At 55.0% G+C, this 27,626-nt stretch overlaps 2 protein-coding genes across 3 annotated transcripts; both read left to right on the top strand.

Moving 5' to 3' along the window:
• The first annotated feature begins 254 nt into the window (after positions 1–254).
• GM2A (GM2 ganglioside activator) lies at positions 255–5,080 on the top strand. The gene is made up of 4 exons (XM_030957634.1): positions 255–549; positions 2,330–2,482; positions 3,318–3,500; positions 3,614–5,080. The coding sequence occupies exons 1-4, from the start codon at positions 433–435 to the stop codon at positions 3,767–3,769; spliced, it is 609 nt and encodes a 202-aa protein (XP_030813494.1). The 5' UTR covers positions 255–432; the 3' UTR covers positions 3,770–5,080.
• Positions 5,081–6,014: 934 nt separating this feature from the next.
• Positions 6,015–26,792, top strand: LOC115908839 (proton-coupled amino acid transporter 1-like). Of its 2 annotated transcripts, none has more exons than XM_030957698.1 (11): positions 6,015–6,076; positions 9,392–9,539; positions 10,231–10,321; positions 10,918–11,006; positions 11,237–11,332; positions 12,043–12,127; positions 14,182–14,400; positions 14,640–14,738; positions 16,151–16,317; positions 21,227–21,396; positions 24,094–26,792. In XM_030957698.1, the coding sequence occupies exons 2-11, from the start codon at positions 9,397–9,399 to the stop codon at positions 24,360–24,362; spliced, it is 1,428 nt and encodes a 475-aa protein (XP_030813558.1). In that variant the 5' UTR covers positions 6,015–6,076; positions 9,392–9,396; the 3' UTR covers positions 24,363–26,792. The 2 variants fall into 2 exon arrangements, with proteins under 2 accessions (XP_030813558.1, XP_030813559.1); XM_030957699.1 differs by having other exon boundaries at positions 6,034–6,134.
• Positions 26,793–27,626: the final 834 nt, after the last annotated feature.

Consider the following 27,626-nt stretch of genomic DNA (forward strand, 5'->3'; position numbering starts at 1 on the left):
GGGTGGAGGGTGGATGGTGGGGAGATGGTCGTGCTTCCCCATCGCAGCGGGGTGATGTGTGTGCCCCGGGGTGATGGGTGCAGCTCCCGCCCCCCGCTCCAGTGCCGGCTCTGGGAGCTTGGGAAAGCGGCGCTTCCCGTCCCAGCATCCCTGCGAGTCCAGTCCTGCGCTTGGCAGCGAAACCGTGGAAGGGAGGGGAAAAAAAAAAAGCAAGCAAAAGGGGAAGGGAAAATGTGAGCGTCCTCGGGGGAGGGAGTGGCATCGGGCGGTGGGCCGGGCTCCGAGAGAGGGCTCGTCCCCTCTGCTCGGGGCTTCATAGACCGGCCGCTGCCAGCCCGGTTCCGCCGAGGTGCCTGCCCTCCTCTCGCCTCCCCTCCGCTCGGAGCAGCTCCCCGGACGCATCCCGGCCCGTTCCCGGCGCATTCCCGGAGGATGCTGTGCGCGGGGCTGGCGCTGGCGCTGTGCGCGCTGCAGCTCGTCCCGGCCGCGCTGGCCGGGCCGCAGCCGCCGCTGCTGGTGGAGCGCAGCGGGGCCCGGCGGCTCGGCAAGGTGAGCAGGGACCCCGCAGACCCCGGGCTGCCGAGAGGGGCCTCGGCGGGGCGGAGAGGGGGAAGACTCCGTCATCCCGCTGGGATTGCAGGAGACCAGGAGCTTTTCCCATCCAGTCAGGGTGGAAGATCGCTGGTGGGTGCGTGTTTGTGGCTGGGCAGGGGAGTGGGGTCCATGGACCCCCGGAGCCCCGCAGCTGGGAGCAGTGCTGGAGGTTGGGGGCAGCTCGGAGCAGGAGGGATCCAGTGTTTACAAACACTTCCCAACGCTGAAACCCAGCGGCCTCGTCATTCGGCTGATCGTATCCCGGCTCTCATTTTGCTGCTCCATGAGTCTTTCCAGCCCAGCTTCTTCTTCCTTTTTCCCACGGATTTCTGGGTCTGGCTCATTAACACGCGCTGATTAAGACACAGCCAGCTACCACGTGTAACTCTCACGCGGTGTGAAGGGAAATATCGCAATTTATTTTCCAGGATTCCTGCGCTTGCCCGAGGGAAGGGGGAACCAGTTGGAAAGGCTGCAGGGGGCTCGGCAGGCAGCATTCTGCAGCCACACGCTGATGCTCAGCTCGCTGGAACCTCTTTGCCTGCAGACTCTCGGGCTGGGGGCTCCCAGCTCTTGCTCAGTGTCGGGGTGCAGCCTACCCTTGTCCCGGCTTGTCCTGAGCCCTGTGGCCTACCCTGGGCTGCTCCCGGCGGACGAGCGGGATGTGGGATGGGCTGCTCGGCTGCGTGGGCTGCACTCTGCCCGCTGGGGCTGCCGTGTGGCACCAGGCAATACAGCCTCCACCGGTTCTGTGGCTGCGAGCAGGCAGGGAGAGCCCCGCGTCATGCCGTGGGGACACGGGATGCTCCGGCCAAACCTGCTCGGGGAGGGAGCTGGGGCTGGTCTCTTCCATTTGCCTCTGGCAGGCTCAGAAGTGGCTGTTGCAGACAAGTGCTGCTAGCCCTCCACCTTTGAATCGAAGTGTCTTTACTGGCGGTTGCTGGAGAAATTGGTGGGACTTGTAGGGAACAGGGGAGATGTCCCAGCATGACTCTTAACTCAGACCAGACACATAAGTGATGTCCCTCATTCGGGTGACATCTCCTTACCTGTGGATTTTCATTATCCCATAGGGCAGTGCTGCTTCCCTGGCTCATTTGTACTCTGGATCAGGATTTGTACTCATTTGTAGCTCAGGACTAGGCCCCTGGGGCGTATCAGGCAGAGGATGAGCCCAGACACTCATCTGGTCCCCCAGTGTGATTCCTGCTCCTATGTGGAACTAGGTGGCTGGAGCTGGTGGATGAGGGCTCACAAAGCAGGGCTGGTCCTGGATGAGGTGGGAGGCTCTGCTAACCCCACAGCCCCTCCAAGGTTCACCCCACACCCCTGCCCAGCATCCCACTGGACACTGCAGACACCACCTGGTCCCAGCTTGCTCTGACCTGTCCTCACACACCTTGCTTGGTGCTGTTGGCATGAAGGATGCATCTTGCCTTGGTCACACGTCAAGTGTTTGGAGGCAGAGCTGAGGCAAGTTTGGAAATTGCAGCCTGGTAATCCTCTCTGGTGTAAAGTACATGCAGAGGCACACGGACAGAGGGTTCTGCAATGTCCTCAGTCTCAGAGAGCTGGGAGTTCAAGAACTGGCATTTGAAAGGGCTGAAGGTCATTTTCTGACTCTTTGTGACCAGGTGTTTGGCAGGGGTCAGAGGTGCAGCTCTGGATAAACCTCCTGCAAACACAAGGCTGGGGCTGTCCTGCCTCTAACTCCTCCTGTCCGTCGGTGCTGCAGGTTGGTGGCTTTGCCTGGGAGAACTGTGGTGACAAGACGGACCCCGTGGTGCTGCAGAGCCTCTCTGTGGCACCCGACCCCATCAGCATCCCGGGGAGCCTGCGTGTCAGCGCGGCTGTCAAGAGTGGCAAGACCATGGACTCCCCTCTGAAGGCAAGTGCCAGATGTCCCTCTGTGGTGAGGGAGGGCAGAGCTTCCCCAAACCACTGGCAGCTGGGAAATGAGTACAGGAATGAGCAGCCCTTGGGGAGTGAGGTGCAGAGAGGTGCAGGGCTGAGCACACTGAGCTCTGTAAGCCAGAATAGGGCAGTGGGCATGGAGAGACCTGTGGTGGGAGCAGACAGTTCAGTAGGAGCCTCCCAACCTTGTTCCTAGGGCAGAAAGCACCCGAGTCGTTTCATGTCCTGGGGATCTATTGGCTCCAGGAGGGAAGTGAAACCCAAGTGCTGTGGGTGCTTCTGGATGTCACTGCAGCACTTGTTTTTCAGCAACCAACCCAGCTGCTCCCTCCAAGGACATGTCACAGCACTGCTCTGGGAGCCTTGGGCCATGCCAGCTCCCCTGCAACACTTTTTGGGAAGTTTTTTGGAATGAGACAGAACATGTCTCTTGTCCAGTGTGCATGGGCTGTCTTGAGCAATGCTATGGTGTCTGTTAGGGCCTGGAGCTGTGGGGTGAGTGCTGGGGGAGAGAGGAGCCAGGGCTGCAGGATGGGAGCACCCTGGGAGTTTTGGGACAGACAGAGGAGAGGGGAAGCAGGTGGGGATGTGAGGTGTTGGGTGGTGTTAGCTTAAGAGGTCAAACTGAGGTTGGAGGAACAGAAGCTGCAGGTTGAGAGGAACTGAAAGCCAGGAAGGGGAGGCAGGAGGGGGTTTGGCGACCTCATGGACATCCCAAAGATGGCATGATCAGGAGCTGAGGGAGTTGGCTGGTGAGGAGCTGTGGGTGCCCCTGCTGGTTGTGCTGGTGCTGAACACCTTCCCTCCAGGCAGCGCTGGTGGTAGAGAAGGCACTGGGTGACCTCTGGATCCAGCTGCCCTGCATCGACCAGCTGGGCAGCTGCACCTACAACGACGTCTGCAGCATTCTGGATGAGCTCATCCCACCTGGCACGCCCTGCCCGGAGCCCCTGCTGACCTACGGCATCCCCTGCCACTGCCCCTTCAAAGCGGTACGGCCGCGCCCCGCGGTGACACTGGCACTGCCACTGGGTGTCACTGTGCCCTCTGGTGCTGGGCTGGCCTTTTGGCTGACCTCTTGCCTGTCTGTCCCTTCTCTCCACAGGGCTCCTACTCCCTGCCAGCTAGCGATTTTGATGTGCCTGATGTGGAGCTCCCTTCCTGGATGACCAACGGCAACTACCGCGTGCGGGTGGTGGTCAGCAATGGCGGGGAGGAGCTCAGCTGTGTCAAACTGGCCTTCTCCCTGCACTCCCACTGAGGGGTGGGACACCGGCCCTCATATCCCCTCCAGCTTGGTCCCCTGTCCCATCCCAACCTGTGCCAACCCATCTCTGTAAGGTCCATCCCTCCTGCTGTCAGGAGGAGGCACCTCCTGTCCCCCCCAGCGCCTCCTCCCCTGCTACACCCAGAGAGGCCCCTTTGGCTGTTCTGCTGTCCCCAAACCCATCACCAGGGTTCTCCTGCCTGGACAGGGTGGCCTTGGAGCCTAACTCCAGCATGACCTGGGGTTATTTTTTATCCAGTTCTTTTTTTTTTTTCTTATTCCTATCAGGGCTATTTTAGAAAAAAACATTCCAGAGAAAAGCAGTATTTCTTGGAGCAGTCTGTGGGGATGAGGGAGTGTTTGGGAGTGCTGGGGCAGGCTAGAGGGATGCAGCACTAGTTGCAGAGGGTGTCCCTGCTTCCCACCATCTCTGGCCAGAGCATGGGGCTGTTTTGCAGAAGTGTCCCCACCCCACACAGCAGCTTTGAACCTGCTGTTGCTGCATCCCTGTGCTGCATGGGGAACCAGCTTGGTGGCACGAGGCACCTGTGAAGGCACCTCCCCATGCTCCTCCTGTGGCAAAACAGGAACACCTGAGGATGGAAACCACCCGAGCCCCACATGGACATTCCCACTTAGGGGGAACCAAGAGGCTGGTGACACTCCCAGAAGAGGTTGCTGGTTGATGGCTGTGCTCGCTCCAGAGGGGGACACAAGGCTGTGATGAGCTGCTGGGGCACAGCCTGGATGAGGACCAGTCCCACTCATCTCATTTTTCCTCTGGGAATGAGCCAAGGCAGGTTGCTGCACTGGGACTATCCTTCCCCTGTGCTGGCAGAGGCACCCAAACACAGCAGCATCCTGAACATGGGATAACTGGGAGATGACCATGAAGACCACCAGCCTAGATCCTATTTGGGGGTGTCCTGGCTGTGGCTGGGGACTGTCATGTGGGCAGGCAGAGTCCTTCTTACTGCAGCTTTGGGCAGGGTGTGAGCCTGTCATCACTCCCCTGTGCCAGGTGCCACCAGCCACCCACATCCCTTGCTGTCCCTGCCCGCTTGTGTTTTGTAGCCCCTCGATAGGGCTGGTCTTCTACAAGCACTTTATACGCCTTAACTGCTGCGGGTGTTCCTCCACCACGCTGATGTGCTCCGACTGCCTTTCTGTGCCCTCCACTCTCTTTCACCCTCTGGCTCTGCCTGGAGAAGCACTAACCCTCTGCCCCTGCTCCCCTTCAGTGCCACGGCAGCAACCTCCTTTTGGGCAGGTTCTGCAGGTTCTTAATAAATCTTTTTACCAGGACGTGGAGCTGGTGCCTCTTGTTGCTGGGGGTGACCTGGAGGTGACATTTATTTCACTGGGAGTAGTGTGGATGTGGGTGTGAGCTGGGGGAAGTGGAGGTGGTGTGATGGGGGCAGCGGTGGAGGATGCTGTGGCCAGTGGAGCTGAGCAGCCCCGGGGCCAGTTTCTGTGTGAGGAGCAGGGATCTGCAAAGGCTGCTTTGTGATGTGGGGACACTGGGACACAGCCGTGGCCCAGGGAGTCACGGCCCATGCTGGGGGGCTTTGAGGGTGTCGCTCATCTGGGTGACCTTCTATAACCCTGACACCTGCATGGGTCTGCAGGCCTTGCCCCAAGGCAAGGGGATCACAGAGGCACAGAATCAATGAGCTTGAGGAAGATCTCTGTTATCACTTCCTCACTCTGTGAGTCCAACCTGTCACTGAGCACCACCATGTCCCCTTCACCATGGTGCTGAGTGCCATGTCCAGTCTTTCCTTAAACACCTGCAGGGGTGGTGACTCCACCATCTCCTGGGCATTCTCATCACTCTCTCTGTGAAGAAAGCCTTCCTAGCGTCCAACCTAAACATTCCCTGGCACAGCTCAGCACCTTGTCCTCTTGTCATGGCGCTGGTTGCCTGGGAGCAGAGCCCGACACCACACGGCTTCACCCTCCCTTCAGGGAGTTGTAGAGCGTGATAAATCCATCCCCGAGCCTCCTCCAGGCCGAACAAGCTCAGTTCCCTCACGGTACGGTGCTCCAGACCGCTGCCCAGCTCTGTTCCCGTCCCCGGCCGCCCCTCGGGGCTCGGCCCTCCCGCCTTTCCCCACAGCGGCCTCGGGGCCCGCCCGCCGCCAGGGGGCGCCATCGCGCCGCGCCCGGCCCCGCCCGGCCCCGCCCCTCGCCCTCAGCGCTGCCCGCGCGCACGCGCCGCGCTCAGCTGAGCCGCGGTCACGTGACGGCGCGGCCGAGCGAGCGGGCCCGGCAGGGCCGGGCGGTGCGGGCGGCGGAGAGGTGCGGAACCGGGACAGGGACAGGCACCGGCACCGGGACAGGCACCGGGGGGCTGCGGGTGGGTGCGTGGGGGGCTGTCAGCCGCCTGTCAGCCCGCCGTGTGCCCGGAGAGCCGGGGTCGCGGTGGATGCGCGGGGTGCCGGCAGTGCCGCCGTCCCGCGTGGGTGCTCGGGGCAGCCGAGGCGCGCTGAGGGACTCGGGGCTCGTTGGCAGCCCCTGTGCAGGGGCGGGTGCTCAGGACCTGGGGGTGCTGGCAGCTGACATGGGTGCTGGGGGTCCTGGCAGCTGACATGGGTGCTGGGTGTGCTGGAGGCTGACATGGGTGTGCTGGGGGTCCCTAGGTGTGCTGGAGGGTGACATGGGTGTGCTGGAGGGTGACATGGGTGTGCTGGGCGTGCTGGCGATGCCCTGCAGGAAAGCTGGCACCCCATGGGGTTCCTCCGGGCGTGCCGTGCAGTGTAGGGGGCACAGCCCCCGATGTGAGGTGCTGGGAAGGGTGTGGGATGCTCTGTGGCACTGGGAGGGTGCAGGGAGCCCCACACTCTGCAGGCTTCAGCGGTGGAGGGGCAAGGGGAGCTGGGCAGCACAGCCTGGCTGGGGTGGGAGCTCTGGGGACTGGTGAGTTTGTGCCCAGCAGCCTTTCTAGGCACTGGGCCATGCTGTGAAACGTTGGAAAGGTGAATCTGGGGGTTTTCTGGAACTGTGAGAGCACTGGGTAGCACAGGGACAAGAGGACTGATGCTGTCAGGCTGGCATGGACGTGGTAGCCTGGGGAAGGGGCTTGTTGGCTCTTCTTTGTGTCATGCTCTCCTTTGTGTCAGGAGGTGGGTTACTACAAGTAGTGCTTTGGAAATGAAGGGTTCAACACGCGTAGTGGGAAGCAGCAGTGAGTTTTCCTGTGAAGCTCACTTTTCTGGAAGATTTCCTGATCTACACACAGCCCCAGCTCTGCTGGGGACAGCTGTCATGGTCAGCAGCAAGTAACAGCTTGCTTTTGACTTCTGGCATGGGGCTGTTGCTGTAAGGGACAAATTGCTGTCACTACCCCCCCCCAGCTTTCCTAATAGGATGAAATTGCTTCTGTGTGTGGGTGGCAAAAAAAGCACATGAGAGTGGCTGAGGAGTTGGGTTTGAAGTGGGAACCGAATGTTCCTGCCTTTGCTGTTTCCAATGACAAGGAAATGGTGTAGTGGGGTTTTGCTTTGGTTTTAAATGTTTTTCTTGTGGATGAGACAAGTTTTGCAGCTTTTCCTTGTTGGTTGCGGGAGAGCAGAGTGCTCGCTCCCTGCTGCTACGCAACCTTTAATCCAGACACACGGCAGGCAGGTCACGATGAATGCATTTCCCTGCCTCTTCAAAGCAGAAGGCAGACGGGCCTGCTTGAAAGGGAAAAAATAATCCACAGGGAGCAATCAGGCAGAGTGATGTCAGCACGTTGTGTTTATCTCAAAGTCACTGCTCTTGGGTACTTTGGATGCTGTGCGGGCCATCCCTGGGAAGGGTACCATGCCTGACCCAGTCCTGCACCCCCTCTGCCCACTCTCCTTGCCCTCTGCCAGCCCATGGTGTTTGGCAGAGCTTCCCAGGTTTCTCTGCTGCCCCTTGGGCCTGTCACTGATGACAAACAGCTTCTAACGCTTTCCTTGTGTAAACTCCTGCTGCCGCTCTTCCCGGTCCCTGCCCCGCCGGATCCCTGCCTGCGGCAGAGCCGGTTCAGGGCACCATTACGTGTCCCAGCTGTGAGGGAGGAGGCTGGGCAGGAGTGATGCATGTGCTGCCTTTGGCTCTGGAGTGCCTCCCAGCCAGCCAGCCAGCCAGTCTCACTGCTGCTCCAGAGCCTGGTACTCCATGGGACACACTGCTGCTTCCTGCTGCTGGTGCTGCAGGAAATACAGCACTGCCGTTGTGGCCTGGATAACTGCTCCAGAGCAGCTGGGATCTGGAGCATCCAGACCTGAGGGAAAACCCTTGCTCCCTGCTGCTCTTCTGATCACCAGGCTGGACCCTCCCAGTGGTTGCAGCCCTTGGCTTGTTTTCCATGTAGCAGCCAGGTTTGCAGAGCAGTGCTCTGGGGAATGCCTGGTGCTCTGTGGGTGAAGCAGCCCCCAGGTGGCCCAGGCTGGGCATTCCTGGCACAGCCAGATGTGTTGGTCTGTGCTGAGGTTGCATCTGGCAGGCGCTTGCATGACTTGGTGGGCTCATGAAGAGCTCTGGCAGGAAACAAGACAGTTTTTTGCAGTAGTAACATTTCTCTGCTGCTTCCTCTTGCTCCCAGTTCTTTACCAGTGCTGGGGAGTGGGATGGGGGAGCACCAGGACTGCTGGGGCAGGTGTGAAGCCTGAGGCATGACGGCCCAGAGGAGCCGTGGGGCAGGGACTGGATCACCAGTCTGTGGTGCAAGAGCCTTACACATAATTTCCCTGCCTCTGGTGCTCCTTCCCAGTGGGTGTTCGGGATACTGGGTGTGGCATGTGTGGGAATTGAACCAGCTGATTGTTTTCCAGACAAAGGCATGAGGTGTGTGTCCTTGGTGAGGCTTGTGCTGGTGCTTCTGGCTTGCTGGACACTGTTGGAGTTTCTGTTGGAGCAAGAGCTCCAGGCTGTGCAGGTGCCTCATGCTGGGAAGTCCCTTTTCCCCATAGGCACCTCCTTGGCTGTGAAACCTTTGGGGCAGGTGTTTTGCTGTCAGCACATGATCTGTGCTCCTCACTAATAGGAGTATAATAAATTTTTGTAAAAAAATCTCCTTAATAAAAATTCTTCAATAAGGAAAAAAAAAGGAAAGAAAAAAAAGAGAAGTTAGGAAACTTTCCCTTCCCTGGCAAGAGCAAGCTGTTCTCTTGCAGCACACTGTGTGCGAGTAAAAAGCAGTTACACTTTCCTGGCCCGTCCACTTGACAGCTCTAGTCCCAAGTGCCAGAGCAGGGGACACCGTGCCAGCATGTCCCCTCCTACCTCACTGCCTGTGGTGTCACACTCACCACCCTTAGAGCAGGGGTACACAGCTCCCGTGCCTGACATGAATTGGGTCACATCCAGGCTCTGCCTGCAGGATCCTGACCCCATTCTGTCTGGGTGTGCCCAAACCATGGGCATGAGCCTGCAGGAAGAGCCAGTGGGAATGTGCCGTGCACCTTTGACCTTAGGACATGCCAACTCTGTGATTGCTGGGGCGGGAGCATGTGGCTGTATAAAAGCCCTGGAGGAGACCTTGCTCTGGCAGTGCGAGCCGGTCTCTCTGCACAATGGCTGACCCCAAGAAGCCTGAGGATGGGGCTGTTGAGCTGGGCACCCCTAATGCCACTGCCCCCACAGGGACCATGTCCACGCGGCGCCTCCGCAGCGAGGACTACAATGACTACAGTTCCACAGATGTCACACCCGAGGGGAGCCCTCCCGATGGCATGAATGGCTTTGCCCACCCCGAGTCCTACCAGCGCTTCGGGGAGACCAACGGGACAACGTGAGTGATGCTTCCCTCCTTCCTGGGCTGGCCTGGCACTGGGGAGGGGGAGGAGGTCATGCTGGCTCCCTGCTGACTTTGCTAGAGGATGGTGGAACTGTGGTTTTATGGGGAGTTCTCATGAGGGTGATGAGGACAGAGCTGTGGTCCTGCATCTGTGGGGTGCTGGCACCAAGCGGCAGCTGCCCCAGTGTAGCTCTTAGCTCTCTGGTGAAGCTGGGCTTGCTGGCAGTGGGCAGTGATTGATGCTTTTCCCAATATTTTCCCATTCCACTTTCATTCAGTGAGGAACTCTGGCAAGCAAACAGCATGCCCAGATTCAGAGCCAGCCGTGTTCTGGGGGCTTCCTTGTGCCAGGTGTGCAGAGGATGCTGTCTTTGCCTGACAGAGACTGATCCCTTCACCTCAGAGACTTCCTTATTCAGGTCCATGGTGCTGGGCTGTGCTTATGCTGGGTTTTGCCATGAAGTTGGTTTTGCAAATGCCCATCCGAAATCTGTTTGTTCAGTCTTTGCTTTCACACCTAGCTGAGTCCCAGCTGGTTGAACTGGGTTCAGAGGACAGGATCATGACCTCCATGTGCACTCCCTGCAGCAGTTCAGAGCTGCTGTAGACCTTTAACAGGATAAGCTGTATATGGTCTGGGTGTGGGCACCTGCTGACAGTGATCTCTGCATCTGCTCTCCCTCAGGTGGTACCAGACCCTGATCCATCTGCTGAAGGGGAATATTGGGACGGGGCTGCTGGGGCTGCCTCTGGCTGTGAAGAATGCTGGCATCCTGGTAAGGCAGCTCAGCCCTCTGTGCTGGAGCTTGTGGGGCAGAGTGACCGTGAGGCACTGGGCAGCTCACTTAGCCAGTGTTGGGGGTGTTGGGGCTTGAGTCCATGCCCAGACACCTCTCATTGTTTGGTGACTTGCACATGTTTGCACCTGAAGCTCTGTGGCTTTGTTTCACTGCTGAGACTGTTCCTGCTGCTCCTGCATTGTCGCTGCCTGGTGTGGGGGAGTTTAATGTGTGAGCTGGGCCTGTGGTTTCCTCTGCTGGGGTCAGGCAGGACACTGTGTCCAGGTCATGACCTCTTCATCACCTGCAAAGTAGAGATATGCAAAATAGTTTGGAAAACAATCCTAGAAGTGCTTTGCTACACCCAAACAGCCCCAACTTGCTTATTTTGCGTCATTCCTGCCAAGCTTGTGGCTCTGTCAGGTTACTTGGTCCTGGAGGGCTGGTTCCTGGGAGCTGCACCAGAGCTCTGGTTCAGCCTCCAGCGGTGTTTGCACTCACCCAGCCCATGGAGTTTTGTCTGGAAGCAGAAGGCGCAGTGCAGCTCTGCCTCTGGCCATCAGAGTGCAGCCTTCCCCCTCTCTTCCCTGCAGCTGGGTCCTCTGAGCCTGCTGGTGATGGGAGTCGTGGCTGTGCACTGCATGGGCATCCTGGTGAAATGTGCCCATCACTTCTGCAACAGGTAAGGAGCAAGTCCCCTTCTCAGCCCTGCAACTCCTACAGTTCTTCCCTCTTGCCCAAAAAGCCCTGGGGTTTTTCTGAAGACCCTCAGCAGCAAGTTGCCCATGCCAAATCCTCAGTTGGGAACTTCTCTTCTTTTTCACTGGAGCTGTTTTCCTTTTAACGTCACTATTTGCCTTGGGAACTAGCAGACAGGGCTGATGTGATGATCCTTCTCCCTTCTCTGGACAGGTTCCAGAAGCAGTTCCTGGACTATGGAGGTGCTGTGATGTACGGGCTGGAGGCAACTCCCAGTGCCTGCCTGAGGACACATGCCATCTGGGGAAGGTACTGTTCCCCTGCCCCAGGCAGGGACTCATCTTTGAGCCTAGCATGTGCTGCAGCTGGGACAGAAGAGCCTCTGGTCACTGAGCTGTGTCAGCAGATAAGCACAAGTGCCATAAAATGCTGTTTGGCTCACCTGCCCTGAGTGCTCAGTGTCCCCCAGAGGGTAATGCTGAGGTCTTTGATCCAGTACTGTCCCCAGCCAGATGTGACTTACACTAAATGTGTGGGATAACTAAGTCTCCACAGCATAACAAAGGGGTGAGTAGGGTCTTGCAGATGCTGGCCCATCTTGCTAGACATAGAACGTGTCCAGTGGCTGCTCCCTGCCCTGTGGGTGTCCCACATTGCATCACACAGATCATTGCCCATCAGGGGGTGGGAGCATCCCATGTGTCCAGGGAATGTTGCTTCCAGCTCTGACAATTCAGCAGCAGACTGGATATGCTGAATCCAAAAAGGAGACTTTTCTCCTGAGGCTGGTCCTGACCTTATGAAAGGGATGGGAGGGGGAGACTGGAGAGCCTGAGATCTGTGAGGTTGGGTGGAGAGAAGTTCCTCTCTCCTGATCACAGAGAAGTGAGCTGGGTGTGCTCTGACCTGTACACCCCACCCTTGGGGAGACCAGCATAGCTGTGATCTGCAAGTGCAACCCAAGTGGGCTCTTATTTCCTTAAGATCTGGCTGACAAATGCTCTTCTTTTGCTTTCCAGGCGTATAGTGGGACTTTTCCTGATCATCACTCAGCTGGGTTTCTGCTGTGTGTACTTTGTCTTTCTGGCGGACAATCTGAAACAGGTACACCTCCTTCATGAGCTGGGGGGAGGTGAGAGGGTGTGAGGGTGCTTGGGTTTTTCTTAGCTCCTGTGCCCTGTTTTCCTCCAAAGGTCTGGTTTCTGTAGGATATGTTGCTCTGAAAAGTCCACTCCTCTGCCTAGATACTTTGGAGGATTGGTTTTCCTGTTCAAACAGAGCAGGTTTTCCTGAGAATCTCTGTGGTTTTGCAGAGGTGCTGGAGGTGTCTGTGTGAGGAAAAGTGAGGCCATCCTTAGTGAGGGAACAACAGGAAAGGGATGAAAGCAGAGGAACTGTGTATTTTCTATCCTGTCCCACTCAGTCAATTAGTTTATTGGTGTCGATGGTAACGTGTAAGTCCCAGGACCTGCTGTGAACCTCTCTTCTCCCTTCCTTGGATCTGTTTGCATTCCAGTTTCTTTCCTCATCCTGTGGCTCTGAAGCTTAATTACATCTTTAGAGAAAGAGTTTCTTCCTGCCAGGCCTCAGGAGGAAATAAACAGAAACCCTGAGCCACTTGGCTGGCTCCTGTTCTGTAAGAAACTGGGGATAATGAGTCCCCATTCCCAGCCTCCACCAGCTCAGTGCCTTGCAGGCACTGCTCAGCTTTTTTCCCCATGTGCTCCTGCTGTGCTCTTGCAGCAATGCTCTGGTCACTGCCACCATGGCTGTGCCCTTTGTCAGCTCTTCAGTGGTGGCCATCAGCTTCAGAGGGGAGCAAGGGGGGGTCCCTCCTGTGTGAGACTCTTCTTCTGCTCTTGGAGCAGCAATGAGGAGATTCCCATTGTTGGGTGGCAGGAAGAATAAACAGGTCAACACTGGTGATCCACCAGCCCTGAGAGCAGGAGGGACCAGGGTGTGTGCAGGGGCCTGGCTGCTGCTGGCCCCCACCCCTGGGAGCAACCCCCTGCCCCACTTCAAGGTGGGCTTCTTTCTCCTCAGCCCCTCACAGCAAAGACTGAAGGCTGTCTCAAGCCTCAGGGGAAATTTTCAAAAACCTGCAAATCCACACTAGTGTTTTAGGCCACAGGTGGGAAACCCCTTGGCTTTGGTTTTGGAATTTTTTTGGGTGGGGAGAGGGGAGTGTTACTTGTTTCTTTTTGTGGTGAGGAATAGCGTGTTAGACAGAGAGTCATGGTGCAGGTGGTACCTTGGGCGAGGTGCCACTCTGTTGGGCAGGGCTTTGGTTTGGAAAATGGCTTTGGAGCAAGCCATGAAGAGGCAGGGCAGGCTGGGGCTTGAGCAGCACTGTCCCATGGGTGCATGGCCCTGCACTGCCCTCTCCCACAGAGGATGCTGGTTTACACAGAGTTCTTCAGCCTCTCCTCTGGGGCAGGACTTGCTTTGGAGCAGGTTAAATCAGTTTGCAGACTGCTCTTTGCTGCAGTGACTGGACAGGACCTGGTACCTGAACCTGCTTGGTCATGGTTGTTTTGGTGATTCAGGGAGCCCATGCTCTTGGGAGGGATGGCTCAGCCACCCAGTTCCTGGGCCTGAGCTGCCTCTAGAAGTGAGCACATGGCCTGGAGTGCCTTTGGAATGAAAGACCCCAAGGAAAGAATGGTTTGTCATGAGAAAGTGAACTTGGGGACCAGCAGTAGTTTCCAGATGTCCTTGCATGTGAATGGGGCACTGGGGAACTAAAGGACTGTGTGACTTAGATAACAACTTGGTGAAGCAAGAGGGAAAGGATACCTTTGGGTATAGCACTTAGTGCCTCTTTCTTCTCAACTGACCTCGTGGGCAGTGCAAAGATGCAGCCTGTGCTTTCTGCCCTCTGTGTACCCGGCTGCTGAGTCCCACTCAGTGTATCTGGGCTTGGGCAGGATTTGCTGTCCTGGCTCAGGTGCCATAGCCAGTCCCACCTCTGCCCCCTGCAAGATAACAGGGATTTGCTTCAGAACTATCTGAAAACATGTGTTGGTTTGATTTAAATCAGCTAGCTGAGCTTGAAGTGACCTCTTGGGGTACTGTGACCCACCTGGGATGGGCTGCTAAGATCTGTGGCTTTTAAACCTGTGTGATGGAGTTCACCAGGGCTTCCTGTGCTTCCCCAGGTTGTGTCTGCTGCAAATGGGACCACCAATGACTGCAGCCCAAACAGGACAGTGGTGATGACCCCCACCATGGACTCCCGCCTGTACATGCTTTCCATCCTGCCTTTCGTGGTGCTGCTCACGTTCATCCAGAACCTCAAGGTCCTGTCCATCTTCTCCATGCTGGCCAATGTAGCCATGCTTGTCAGCCTTGTAGTGATCTACCAGTACATCGTCAGGGTACGTGTGTATGGCTCCCCTCTCTCATTCCTGTGCTCTCCCATGTTTTGGCAGGTGGAGAGAGCTTGGCAATGGGGTATTTGGATGCTGGGGGGTAGTGCTTGTTCCTGTGGGCATGATGGTTCCCTCTGCTCTGCAGGGCTTTCCCTGCAGCGTGGGGCTGTGACAGGGAGTGATGGGAACAGGCCAGGTCTTCCCCGTCCTCCCTGTGTCTGAACTCTGCATGGGCTTTTTTCCAGGATATTCCTGATCCCAGAAACCTGCCTCTAGCAGCAGCCTGGAAGACCTACCCTCTGTTCTTTGGCACTGCAATCTTTGCTTTTGAAGGCATTGGCGTGGTAAGTCTGGGCATATGGCTGTGGGGCTGCTGCACAAGAGGCTCAGCCCTGCTTGGACTTGCTGCAGCACCTGCTCTGCTTTGCAGCTGCAATTGCAGCTGAACTTTTCTGACATTAGCCCAAATTCTGGATGATGCTGTTAGCTTTAGCTCCAGGCTATCTCCTGGGTCAAACTCTGGTGCTTCCATCTGAGGCTGGAGGAGCACATGCTCCAAACCTCAAGAGGTTGGTTGCTGTTTAAAGCTGGCTTTATCTGGCAGCAGATTGGGAATCACACCAGCCTCTGCCTTGGGCTGTGCTGGCTGACCTGCAGATGAGGAATTGTCCTGAGTCTTGTAACCAGGCTGGATCCTAAAGTTGCCTAAATGGGAGGCCAAAAAGTGTGGCATGAAAAGATGTGATCCTTTCCTTCCCACCCTGCTGTGGGGGCACAGAGGTCTCCCTTTAGCAGCTACATGGCCCCAGCCTGCCCATGCAAATGGGCCTCTCATGCAAGATGCTGTAAATAGACCAACTGTGTCTGTGAAAAAAGCTGGGTGGGTGGGTGGAGAGCTTAATTACTCCCTAAGATGTTGTGAGTTATTTCCGGGAGCTCCCTTCAAAGGAGGAAAAAATGTTTTCATCTCTTAATATAAGCTGGCTGTGTAAACACAGGGCTGGAGAGGGCCAAATCCGTTACAGGGGGAGTGCTCACTGAATGCTATGCCCTGGGCAGAGGGTTCTTGCCAGCACTGAGGCACAAATGCTCTCTTCCTCGCATGACTTGGAGGTGAAGAAGCAAATAAAAGTTTTTCTTGTCCTGCCTCCTCACCAGATCTGCCATTGTCTCTCTTCTTGAAATCAACACCACCCAAGGACAGCTATAAAATTGTTTGCTGAAGGCCTATATTTAGTGTCAGTAGTATAGAGGTGGGAGAATTACCTCTCCTTGCTATTTTTATTGTTCTGCCCTTGTTGTAATCTGTCCAGATAAACTTGCTAGCAGAGGAGAGTGTGTCTTGGTCTTTCCAGAATTTACTGGGGAAAATACAATGGTGTAAAATAGTGGGCATGGCTGTGCTGTTTTGGGGTGCAGAGCATAATGCACCCAAGATGTGGGATGGTTGGCATTGCCCCAAGACCCAGCACTGGGCACAGCTCCTGCCAAGGGCAGGGGGCAGGTCCCATCTTTAAGACAAGGATGTGGGTGATCTGTTGGAGACTTGTTATGCTCCAATGGGAGCACAGAAATCAGATCTCCAGTACAGTTTTTTTTTCAGCTGGGTTCTCCAGGCTCCATGTGGGACTATCCCATCCTGGCATGGTGGGCTGTGCTTGACCATGGGGCTGCCCCTCCTTCTTTTTGGGGCTGAGGGGGTATAGAGGAACGGGCAACCTGCTGCTCTGTCATCTTCCTCCTCCTCTTCTCCCAGGTGCTGCCTCTGGAGAACAAGATGAAGAAGCCCCGTCAGTTCCCAGTGATCCTGTACGTGGGGATGAGCATTGTCACCATCTTGTACATCAGCCTGGGGGTCCTGGGCTACCTGCGCTTTGGGACAGACATTCAGGCCAGCATAACACTCAACCTGCCCAACTGCTGGTGAGTCCCTGTGGGCAGTGGAGGGACTGGGGGGTGTGGAATGAGGGGCCCAGATAGGCACGTGGGAGAGGGGGACCTCACTAATCTGGGTGAGCTTGAGGAAGCTTGAGGAACTGTGCCATAGGCAAACTTCACAGAGTTTGACAAGGATTGTCAGATGCATGTGGTGGAAGAGGCTTGTTGCTGTAGTGTCTGATTCTGGTTTTGGAGCTCAGGCTGCTTCATCAGGGTCCCTGAAGGTCCCTGCCTGGGTAGGTGCAGCTCTTGTTTTTTTCTTGGAGCCTTGTGGCATTTTTTTGGGGCTCAGCAGTGCACTGGCTAGCAGATGTTGAACACAACCCCCATGCAGCCAGAACATCACTGAATTGTGCAAAACTTCTCTTCCTCAAATGTAGCACGTGATAAACCAACCCAAAGCTGGGAGCTCCCAGAGGGAGTGAGATGGAACATCTTCATACGTGGGTTGTGTTCCTTGTTTGCAGCCCTGCAGCTGGAACTCCCACTTCTGGGCTCCACATTGTGCCTGGATGTGGCTTATCTTGAGCCAATGCTTTGCCTATGAGCTCTGGTGCCATGAGGATACCCCTTCCTTTGCTGGGGGGTGAGCTCTGCTGCAGCGTCCCAAACCTGTCTGTCCTCTGGGATCTGGTGAAGCCTCTTGAGATGCTCCAGTTTCTGTCTGGAGCCCTGTGGCCTGACCCCATGCCTGCCTGCCTGGAGAGGTTGTTTCTCCTCTTGCCAGGCTGGTGGCTGCTGCAGCAGCTGCCCAAGCTGTGTGCTGCTCTGTCCCTGAGGATAGGTGGCTGCTCAGTGTCATAGCTCCGTATTCTCCTACAGGAGAAATTCAAGCAGTCCTCTTTGATGGTCTCTGTTGGCTTGAAATCCTGCAAGAAGCCAGAGTGAGACCTGGAGCTGGGGGTGCCTGTCCTCCACTTCAGCCCATCCTCTCTGCTCCTAGTAGCACCCAGCACCTTGCAGTGGGACTCACTGTCTCAGTGTTGGAGTAAATTTGGGCAGGACTCAAGTTTTGAGTCACTGGTGCTCCCACATGCTGTCCTGGTAGAGCTGCACAGCTGGGGCTCTGGAGACAGCAAAGATTTGCCAAAAATAGAGCCTGGTTTTGCTTTAATTACTGCTGTGTGGGTTTCTTTTCAGTTTGAGTGCATGGATGTTCATTCATGCTGGGTCTGTGTAGTGACTGCACTGCTGGATGTTGGTGTTGGTGTGGTAGGAGATCCTGCTCCTGCCAAGAGCCTTGTCCTGTTCCTTGCAGGCATTGGGAGCTCTGCCAGGTCCCTGCTCTCAGCGAGGAGGGATGGGGCTGGTGGAAGGATGTGCCTGTGTTGCAGGGCGGTCTGAATCCCACCATGCCAAGCACAGGAGGTGTGAATCCCTTCTGCTCAGTAAACTGAAGTACAGTGTGGAGGGGATGAGATGCTGCTATTCCTCCTGAAGGTGGAAAGCAGGTCATTTCCAGGTTTGGGCTCTGCATGCCACAGCCTGCAATGACATCTACTGACCTGAATGCTGTAAAGAGGCTTCTGCAAGGAATCTCAGCTCTGTGTGCCCTGAGGAATGGCATTCCCTTAGAACAGGTCCTTAGAATGGGATTACTTTGACCTGCTAGGCTGCAGTGAGAAAAGTGCAAATCCATGTCTCTAGGAGTACCCACGCTTTCTGCCTTTTCTTAAACCACTTTGCTCAAAGTGAAGTATTCTAAAGTTACTTTTCTAAAAGTAGCCATAGGGTTTTTGGTTAGTGAGAAGAGAAAAGCCCTTTGGAAGCAGTGTCTGGGGAAGCCTGGGCACGTGACAGCCAGCTGCAGGGAAGGTGTGCTGTGGTCCTTGTCACTTGGCACGCAGCACACCTTGATGTTTGTGCATGCTGCCTCTTGGCAGTGGATGTTGGACCTGGAAATGGGTTCTCTCAAGTAAGGGCTGTGACAGTTGAGATAAAGTCTTCACTTCCACTCCTGTAGATTAAGCCACAGGTGTTGGGTGAAGACTTGCTCTTGAAATGAAAGTCTTGCCCATTCTGCCTCGCCCATGGGTTTTCGTGCTGACAGTAAAAGGCTGGGCTGTAGGAGCTGGTCATAAGGGCTGTGTGTGAGAAGTCACGGGGTTTGCCTGCAGCCTGGGAGAGAAGGCAAGGATTGTGGTGGACGTTCTGCAGCCTTCCTTAGCTGTAGCCGTTGCCTGGAGGTCTCTGGAGCAGATTTGGTGGGTATTGCAGGAATCGTTGAGTTGCAGGGTGACTAAGGACTTTTCCAGTCTCGTTTCTCTGAAACCACAGCTTCCTCAAATGAGGAGTGTGTCAGTTCCCAGTGCCCAGGTCAAACCACAGTGTCCAAAATACGGTGCTGCTATGCAGAAATCCCTCCTTGCCTCCTAGGAAGGGTTGCCTCACTGCACTATGTGAAGGGTGAAGAAATGCTGAAATGAGGGGGAAGCTGTTGGGTTGCCGTGGCCAGTTGAAGGTAATAACAGAGCTTATGGTCCCAGGAGAGTATTTCACTTCTTGCAGCCTTTTGGGATGGCCTGGCATGGCAATCTAGTTGAAGCAGACATTGCTGTGGTTGGCAGAGTGCCTCTCCAAGGCCCTGCATGGGCCTTTGTTTTCTGTGGATCAAGGGTAATGCTTGAATTCTTCCTCTTGGTATTTAAAATGCCCTTTGATCTCATTGTCATGGTCCATGACCTGTGCAGGACAGGTACACAGCCTTCTTCTGTACTTTTTTTAATAACAACTATTAATCTTGGATTGCCCTGGAGCGCTTTATGGCTTTTATAGAATCCCTTTCTTGGGAGTGCAGTGATAAGATATGCCAGCCATGGGTCGGTGGCTCAAGGCTCCTGTGCACATGTATGGCTGCACGGGTGCACTCTGGACTCTGGAGATAACTTTGTGTTCAGCTTGCCTCTGGAACCTCAGGGTAATTCAGGCTGTAGAGGACACCGTGGGATCCCTGGGTCCTCTCACCAGCTGAAGTGTTGAGTATCAGTAAGGACAGTGATTCCCTACCGATCCAGGCCCTTAACCATCCTTTGAAGATGCAGCTCTGTCTAATTGCACCTGGTTCTTCTGCTGTGCAACTCCAAGAAGAGTCTGTTACTCTCTTCTCCATGCCCTCCTATTAGGCAGCTGAAGACATTAATAATAGCCCCTTTTAACCTTCTTGTCATGCTGAACAAGCCCAGGGCTTGCAGCCTCTTTTTGGACATCATGCTCCAGCCCCAGCCATTTTAGTAGCCTGCACTCAACTTGCTCTGCAGAGTAAGTCAGTGTCCTGTGCTGGAGTATCAGGGCTGGACACAATACTCAAGATGCACAAGCCTCAAACAAGAAAATAATCTCTTGGTCCCTGTCCTTCACCTCCTGGCTGTGCTTTTGCTAGCACAGCCTGCTTTGTGATTGACCTTCATCACTGCAGGGTCCTGCTACTGGCTTGTGTTCAGTCTGCTGCCCACCAAGACCCCCAAGTCCTGTTCTCCTGGCCCCAGCCCTTCACATGTGTGGGAATTTGTGTTTGCAAATTTGTGTTTGTGTTTGAGCTTTGCTTGTGACATTATGTTATTGCTCCAAGCTGTGTCAGCCATTTCCTCCAATTTGATCTTGTTTGGAATTTGATGAGAATGTGCTCTGGGTCACTGAAAGCTCATCCAGGTCACTGATGAGGATATTTCCATAATTACCCCTTGGCAAATCCCTGCTGGCTGTTTACTGTCCAGTCTATGCCTGGAAACAGATACCAGGAGGACTTAACACATATTCTTCTGGGGATTGAGGTGTGGCTGATTAGCCTGTACCTTCCCTCATCCTTCTTGAAGGTGGATATTATTCCTTTCCCAAGGCAATAGGTCCTCTCCCTGAGCACCCTGCTCTTTTGAAGATGATAAGGTGGCTTCAGGCTCCTTTTGGCTGCAACCCTGAATACATCTGGACTGGTCCCATAGACTTGTGTAACATTCCATTCACTTAGGTGATCCCTAACTCTGTCTGTGGGAAATGTTTGACTCTGCCAGACTCTGCCACTAGTGTTCAAAGCTGTCTTGCATGGGAATACTTGGATTTCTCTGATTTAATGCTGTTGTAGAAGGTGGTGCTGAGACCCAGGGCGCAGGCCCAAAGAAGGTAGAGGGAAGGCAGGAGCCAGATACATTCCTCAGCTTGGATCTACCCCCTATTTACCCAAGTGGTATGGCCAGGACCCATGTTTCCTGCTTGGTTAATGGGTCTTGAGTTGGGGAAGGGTTAGGACCATATGTGAGGTAACCAGATGTTACTTCTCTTTTGGAGAGGCTTTTCCTGCTGCTGGGAAGCTGAAGATAGAGATGGGGCTGGGAGGTGCCTTTTGATCACTTGTGATGGGCTCTCTCCTGCAGCCACACTGTATCACTGCAGGATCTGGGACACCCTGTGATTTGACTTGGGGTGAGCCCAAGGTGCTGTTTGCAACCTGTCTGCATTCTGCCTTCCTTCTGCTCAGCCCAAACTGCTCTTTTAACTCTCTTCCCCCAAACGTACCATGCAGCATTCCAAAAATAGCTGCTATTTTTTGTTTGGTGGAGGAGGCTGAGCTGCCTGTTCACATCACTTTGCTTTTGGAACATTGTGATATTCACTCTGCATGGAAGCCCAGACTTATCCCAGCAGTGCTATCCTTTTCCCCCTCCTCAGAAGCCAAGCAGCAGCTGGAATGTGTAATCATGGCTGCAGCTGATACATCTTTGCTGTCTCTTGCTCAGTGAAGTCCTTGTGAATTAAATGCATCACCCCTAATTTTCTAAGGGTGTTCAGGAGTTGAGACCCCTAGCTCACAAAAATCCTTGCAGAACATTCCTTTTCTGCTGTTGATGTTGCAGGGGCTGGAGCAAGAGCCAAAGTCTCACTGTGTCCTTGTTCTTTGCAGGCTGTACCAAGCTGTCAAGCTGCTCTTCTCCTTTGGGATTTTCTTCACCTACGCCGTGCAGTTCTACGTGCCTGCCGAGATCATCATCCCTCCCCTCGTGGCCCGGGTGTCGGAGCGCTGGGGCTGGCTGGTCAACCTGCTCCTCAGGTTTGCCCTGGTCTGTGTGACCTGTGAGTACAAACCTCCTTGTGTGACCTTCCCTGTGACGCTGTGGCACCTCCTTCCCACTGAGCCTTCACCCCTGGCCCCAGCACCTTTAGCCCTCACAGCTGGTAGTCCCTGGGCCTGGCTAATACAAACCAGTGGCCTCCAAGGAGCAGCAGCAGTGGTCCTTTGCCCCCTCTGTATGGGACCAGCCTTCTCAGTGGAGGAGTAGGAAACTGCATTGTTTAGAAGTGGCAGATCCCAATGGAGCCTCAGGGCTGGGGATGGCAGTTTTGCAGGACGTTGAGTCCCACCTGGGTTTGCATGGAACACCCAGCACAGGGTTCAGTGCCAGGGCAGCCCAGCCTAGAGGCTGTTTCTGTAGGCAGTGTGCAGCCAGGCTCCTTTTGCCTGTGTGATGGGGACATGGCTGCAAAGAAGTCACTGACTGTGAGGGATGGGCTGTTCTTGTGCCCACACACTCATTGCAGTGCAGAGCACAGCAGGACACAGCACACCATAACCAGAGCTCTGGTGTGCTGCTCCACAAGGAGCCCCACAAGGTCCCTTCCTTTCATGATGTGTGGTGCCTGTAGTGAGGTTTTGCTGGAACAGGCTCCTGGCTCAAGCCTAGTGGACCTTTGGGAAGGGTGTGGAGTGAATCAGGTGGTATCTGATTTTGGCTGGCTTTGATTCCTGAAGACCAAAAGCTTGCTGTTGTCAGCACAGCTGAGATGCTTGACTGAGCTCCCCGGTGTCCCCTGCTGAAATGGAGCTTTGCTCCATGGCTTGATGCTGCTGATGCAGCAGAGCTGAGCATCAGGGACCTGGCCCTGTGTCCCAGCTGGCTTTGGTTTGGGTTTGAGAGGAGTGGAGTGCTAACTCAGGGGTGGTGGAGCTGGCTGAGAGCAGGGTGCTGCTGTTTCTGGCTCTCACTAATGAAAGGCCAGAAGTGCTGCATTAACAGAGGCGGGGAAGGCCTGTCTCTGTGCTGAGTTCCTGAAGTTCCTGAGTTCCTGATGTCCTCACAGGGTATAGGAATGAAATCCTGCCATGCTGGGTGATATGCTCTGGCCACCCTCATGCTGTGGGTGAACTTGGAAGTTGCTTGTGGGGTTGGAGCCTCTCCTGGAGGGTGTTGGGCTGTGCCAAGCCATGGAAGTGAAGGCTTGGAGAGTTGGGATGGCTTTAGGCATCAGCAATACCCTCCTATTTGGGGGTAGGGAGGCAGCAGAGGTGTTGGTGGAAGGATGCAAGGTTCCTTTGTACCTCCTCCCCTCGCCCTTCCATGTAAGGGATCTCTGTGGCTCCTGCTGAGGATAAAAGCCATTAGGGGGTTTGCATGAATATTCATTGGAGGATTGTGTGGCTGCACAACAAGCCCCCACCAGGGCTTTGGCTCCTAAAGAGAGGATGCAATCTGGTGTATGGGTCTCTTTCAAGCTTAAACTTCAAAACCAGCATGCTTAAAACCTCTTTGAATTAATACCTGCAGAAATCAGACCGTTTCCCCGGAGGCTGAGGACTGCAGCTGGTGCTTCAAATCTGCTTGTTTTAGAGGGGAGTTAATAATTTTGTTTACTTTTGAGTCCAAAGAGCAGTGTGGGGTGGGCTGAGTATGCTGTTGGAGGGGAGCTGCTCTGCTGTCCTCAGAGGCTGCTGGGGCAGGGATGCTGCTTGCAGTAGTCACCTGGCAGAGCACTCCTTTGGCTCTGTTCAGGGCTGAGCACCAGAATAAACTAGCTCAGGACCTTTGTTGCTGTTTCCCTTGGTGAAGGGATGGTTTATCTCTAGGCTTATCCAGATAAACAGCAGTGTTGCAGTGGTGGCACAGTCAGTCTCCCAAACTTTCCTTCTTCTGCAGTTCCATGGATGATCTTTGGCTCAGGGAAGCTCTAACAGCCTCTCTTGCCCGTAGCTGATTGTCAGGGAGAGAACAAATCCCTCCAGTAAGGAGCCCTGAGATGTCCTTTCTCCTCAGGGCCTGCTCCACCTAGGCCCTTCTAGGTGTCTCCTGTTTCTAAGCAGAAAAACTTTCAAAGCAATAAACCAATTTATTTCTCTTGGTCACTGGTTAAGCACTGAACTCTGCTTTGCTTGCAGGGGGTTCTCTTGTGTCGTGACATCCCTCTGTCCCCTCCTGGTGCCATGCAGGAGGAGGAGCAGGAATATCCCAAAGCTGAAGCTCACATTGCTAAACTCAAGCTGTCAGGAGTCTCCCAGGGGGATTTTCCTTGGCTGCAGTTTTCACCTAACAAATGTTCTCCCCCAGGGCTGTGCCGTGGGCGTGCTGCTGCTGGAGCAGCTCTAAACACACGCAAACCACACGGATTGATTTGGGGTGGGGGGAGATGCCTTTTTCTTCCCTTCTCCTGCTTTTATGGGGTTTCTGAGGCTTTATGGCTCCCCAGGTGCGGGGAGCAGGAGTGCTGGCTCGCACAGGGGGGTCGGGAATGCTGGCAGCCAGCAGCACCCATCCTGCTCAGCCCTGCAGCTCGCTCTGGTGGCGCCCAGGGCGACAAAAAGCCTTGTTAATTTAACAGCTTAATTGCTTCTTGGGGAGGACTTACCAGAAAAATATGCAGCCTTGTCTTCTGTCAGGGAGAAGGGCAGAGGTGACACTCAGCCAGTGGCATGCCTGGGTGGGGTTTTGCTAGCTTTGACACGGGGAGGAGCCTCTCTGGGAGGTGGCAGCACTGATGTCGTGTTCGTTCTGTCTGCAGGCGTGCTGGCCATCCTCATCCCGCGCCTGGACCTTGTCATCTCCCTGGTGGGCTCCATCAGCAGCAGCGCCCTGGCTCTCATCTTCCCCCCGCTGCTGGAGATTGCCACCTACTACTCGGAGGGCATGCACCCCCTTGTCATTGCCAAGGACATCGCCATCAGCCTCTTTGGCTTCGTGGGCTTCGTGGTGGGCACCTATGAGGCGCTGGTGGAGCTGGTGGCACCCACGGCCACCGTGGTGAATGCCACCACTGTCCTGGTGCAGTGACCATCCCCTCACCCTGCTGGCCCCTCTGGGTGCTGAGGTGGGGGTTCATGGACACTGGGCACTGCTCTCCTGGGAACGGCCTCCCCTCTCCTCTTGGGAATCGTGGTGGGTTTGGTCTGTGAGGAGACGGGGCTGCCCAGCACCATGGCCCAGCTGCAGCAGGATCCTGCCCTGGGCTCTGTCTGGGATCTCTGGGTGGGATCCAGGCTGGGGCAGTGCCTTCCCTGGGGGCTCTTAGGGCAGGTGGTAGAGCAAAACAGTTCCTCTGTAAATAGGCACTTTGAGAGGTGAGGAATCCCAGGGATGTAGATTTTATTTTATTATTTTTTAAAATCCCAACCTTTCCATATTTCCCCTGTCCCTTCAGTCAGGGCTGGGGAACAGGGACTACTCTTTTTTTGTGCCAGTTTGATTTTCTTTTTTTTTTTCCCTGAGCACTTTATTTTTACAGCAACAGACAAACCTCAGCTCAGGTTAGAGAGCGTGGAGCTCCCTCCTCACCTCAGCCTTGTGGGGAGGGTGGGCAGAGCCTGAGGTGCAGAGCATGCTGGGGCCCACAGCTCTCTCAGTGGGATCCCCATCTGTGGGCACTGGCTCCTGCAGTGCTTCAGCTCTGCTTCCAGCTGCCTTGAGCAGGAAGTCTGAGCAGGCCCTGGAGCTGGCCACTGGGAGGGTTTGCTCACTCTTGGTCCATGCTTTCAGTAGTGACACTTCTTTATCCCCATCCAGCGCACAACCCAGTGCTTGGCTTTCAGAAGCTTTACAGAACTGAGGTGTGTGGGGAGCAAACAGGCTCTGCCATAATGAGGGGCTGAGCAGGTCCCCTTTGGGTGGGATGGGGTTTCCCCAGGGGTCACCACATGCTACCCACACACCACAAGGATACATCACCTTGTTTACAGTGCCTGAGCTGGCCCTGGCACGCTCCGCCTGCCTCTGCAGGCTGATTCTGAATGTCAAATCGCACACAAAAACTCCACAATATTTCTGGTTTTAACCCTTCCTCTCCTGGTTGCACTCCCTCTGCATCCTCTGCTTCTGCCCAGCTCCTCTCCTCCTGTAGGATGCAGCTCCCTGGCACCTCTCCCTGTGCTCCTGTTGCTTCTTTTGTCGTGGCTGGTGCATGCCTGGTGGGGATGGTCCTGTGGCACTGCTGCTTTCCTTTCTCTGAGAGCCCAGCTTCCTCCCTAGAGAGTTTCGTCTCCTTTCTACTGGATTTCTACTTTTTTAAGACAAGGGAGCAAATGCATCCTCCACAGGACAGGTTGAACGCCTGCCTGCTAACACAGCATCTCCCAAATGCCAGCTCTCTCTGGAGAGCCTTCATCCCTCATCCCACTGCAGCCATGTCTCCCTGGCGGTGGGCAGAGGCTGCTGGTGGTGGGAAAGGAGGCCGAGTACAGGAGGGCTGTGTTCCCATCTTTGCTGGAGGGTGAGGTTTGCAGTTATTTTCGGTGTTTGGCCGGGTTCTGTGAGGGAAGGCTGTGTGGAGCAGTGTCCCTGCAGCCTGCCTCTCCCTGGGTGCTGCTTGTGTCTGCACTGTGCCCCTTTGCTGGCAGCTCTGGGTGCCACATGCCACTATGTGCACCCATGGCCGGGTGTGGGGTGGGTCTGTGCCACGTCTCTGCCCCTTCCCAGCCCCTCTTCTGCTCCCTGCATATCCCTCATCTTGTCCAAGGCTGTGCTGGGGAAGGTTTTGGCTTGGTCAGGAGCAGAGCAAAGCTTTAACTCAAATCCTCCCTCTGGAGGACACCATGGGGATAGAGAGGGAGCACCCAGGGCTGGGAAGGGGCTCCAGGGCATGACACAAGCGGGACAAGTGCAATATTCATGTCCATCTCTGTGTACTGAACCCAGCGTGGCTCTTGGGGTTGGGTTTGAGTCAGGATTGTCAAGCAGAGGAGGGAGTGCTGTGAGGAGCAGGGGATGTGTGACGCTTCCCCTTGCCCTGTTAGTAGTACACTCAGAGAAGGCTGGCCACATTTTAGGGACAGCTGTGTGCCAAGGCATGTCCCCAGCCTGGCACTGGGCATCCAAACTCACTTTGCAAGCAGCAGTGAAGACCTCATTCCCAAAGGGGCTGGGATATCACAGAAGCATTAAATGGGTTTTGCAGCTCTTCCCTTTTATTAGGGTGAGCAGGGGTGTTTGAAGATGGGGCAGCTTGTGCTGGTGACACTTGTGGTGTGAGTGGCTCTGCTGAGCCAGGGGTCAATGATGGACAGGAAAACTTGACACTTGTGTATTGTAGGCTGCTCAGTAACCAAGAAACTTGTCTGTGTAAATATAGCAATGGTCACGTCCATGTCTCGTGCCTATGGATATTGTCAGTGTACAGCACAGGTGCCTGCCCAGCGGGAGAGCTGGTGCTGCACCTGAATCATGTATCTTACTTTAATCAATAAATATGATCTATTTTTTATGTGTAAAGGCTTTGCAGGTGTGAAGTGTGGGTTTTTCTTCCAAAAGAAGTGAGCAGGAGATGTGGAGCCCAGCAGACACTCAGGATCCCATCCTATGCTGCTCCCACCCCCACACAGCACTCACAATTTCCCCTCCCAGTAAGTGTTTCAAATAAAAGTGCTCCAGCTTTGCTGCTTGGAAAATTTAATTTTTCTTTTGACCTCATTTGTGCAAGTAGGTTGTGGGCAGAGCTTCTGGGCTTGTAGGGCTGAGCTTTTCTCTGCCTCACCAAAGCTGGGCCTTGGTTTTTCATCTCCATATTTATGCCAAAAGTGGGCCTGCAGCTGAAAAAAAGAGCTTGGCATGTGAAAAAAGATGGGGGATGCTGAGCTGCTGCAGATCCGCCCTAGAGATCAAAGGAGCAAAAGTCAGCCCACACTGGGAGACTGCCAGCACTGCTGCAGCTCAGCTTATCCTCACTGCTGAATAATTCATGGCATTGCAGTGTGTCATTACAGGGCTGTTGGGAAATCAGTGCTATAAAAAGTTCATCTTTAGAAATCTAGCAGATTTTTTTCCTTAACCTAGGAGGCTTTTGCAGGCTGATGGGGACTGTGGATCTGAGGTCACCTGAATGACAGGGCAGGAGGGATGGCTGAGCACAGGCACTCCTGGTGCTTCAGGGTATTTCTGACTCTGGAGAATCACCGTGGTGGGATCCACAGCCATCCTTTCTTAGGGTTGAGCATTGCAGGACTGTCCCCATCCCATAAAATGGCTTTACTGAGGCTGCTCCTTCCCAGGTGTTACTGAGAGGAGCTTCATCTCAAGCTGCCTTTGCCCTTCCCTGTGTTGTGATCA

Source organism: Camarhynchus parvulus, chromosome 13 (assembly GCF_901933205.1).
Source record: "Camarhynchus parvulus chromosome 13, STF_HiC, whole genome shotgun sequence".
NCBI lineage: Eukaryota > Metazoa > Chordata > Aves > Passeriformes > Thraupidae > Camarhynchus > Camarhynchus parvulus.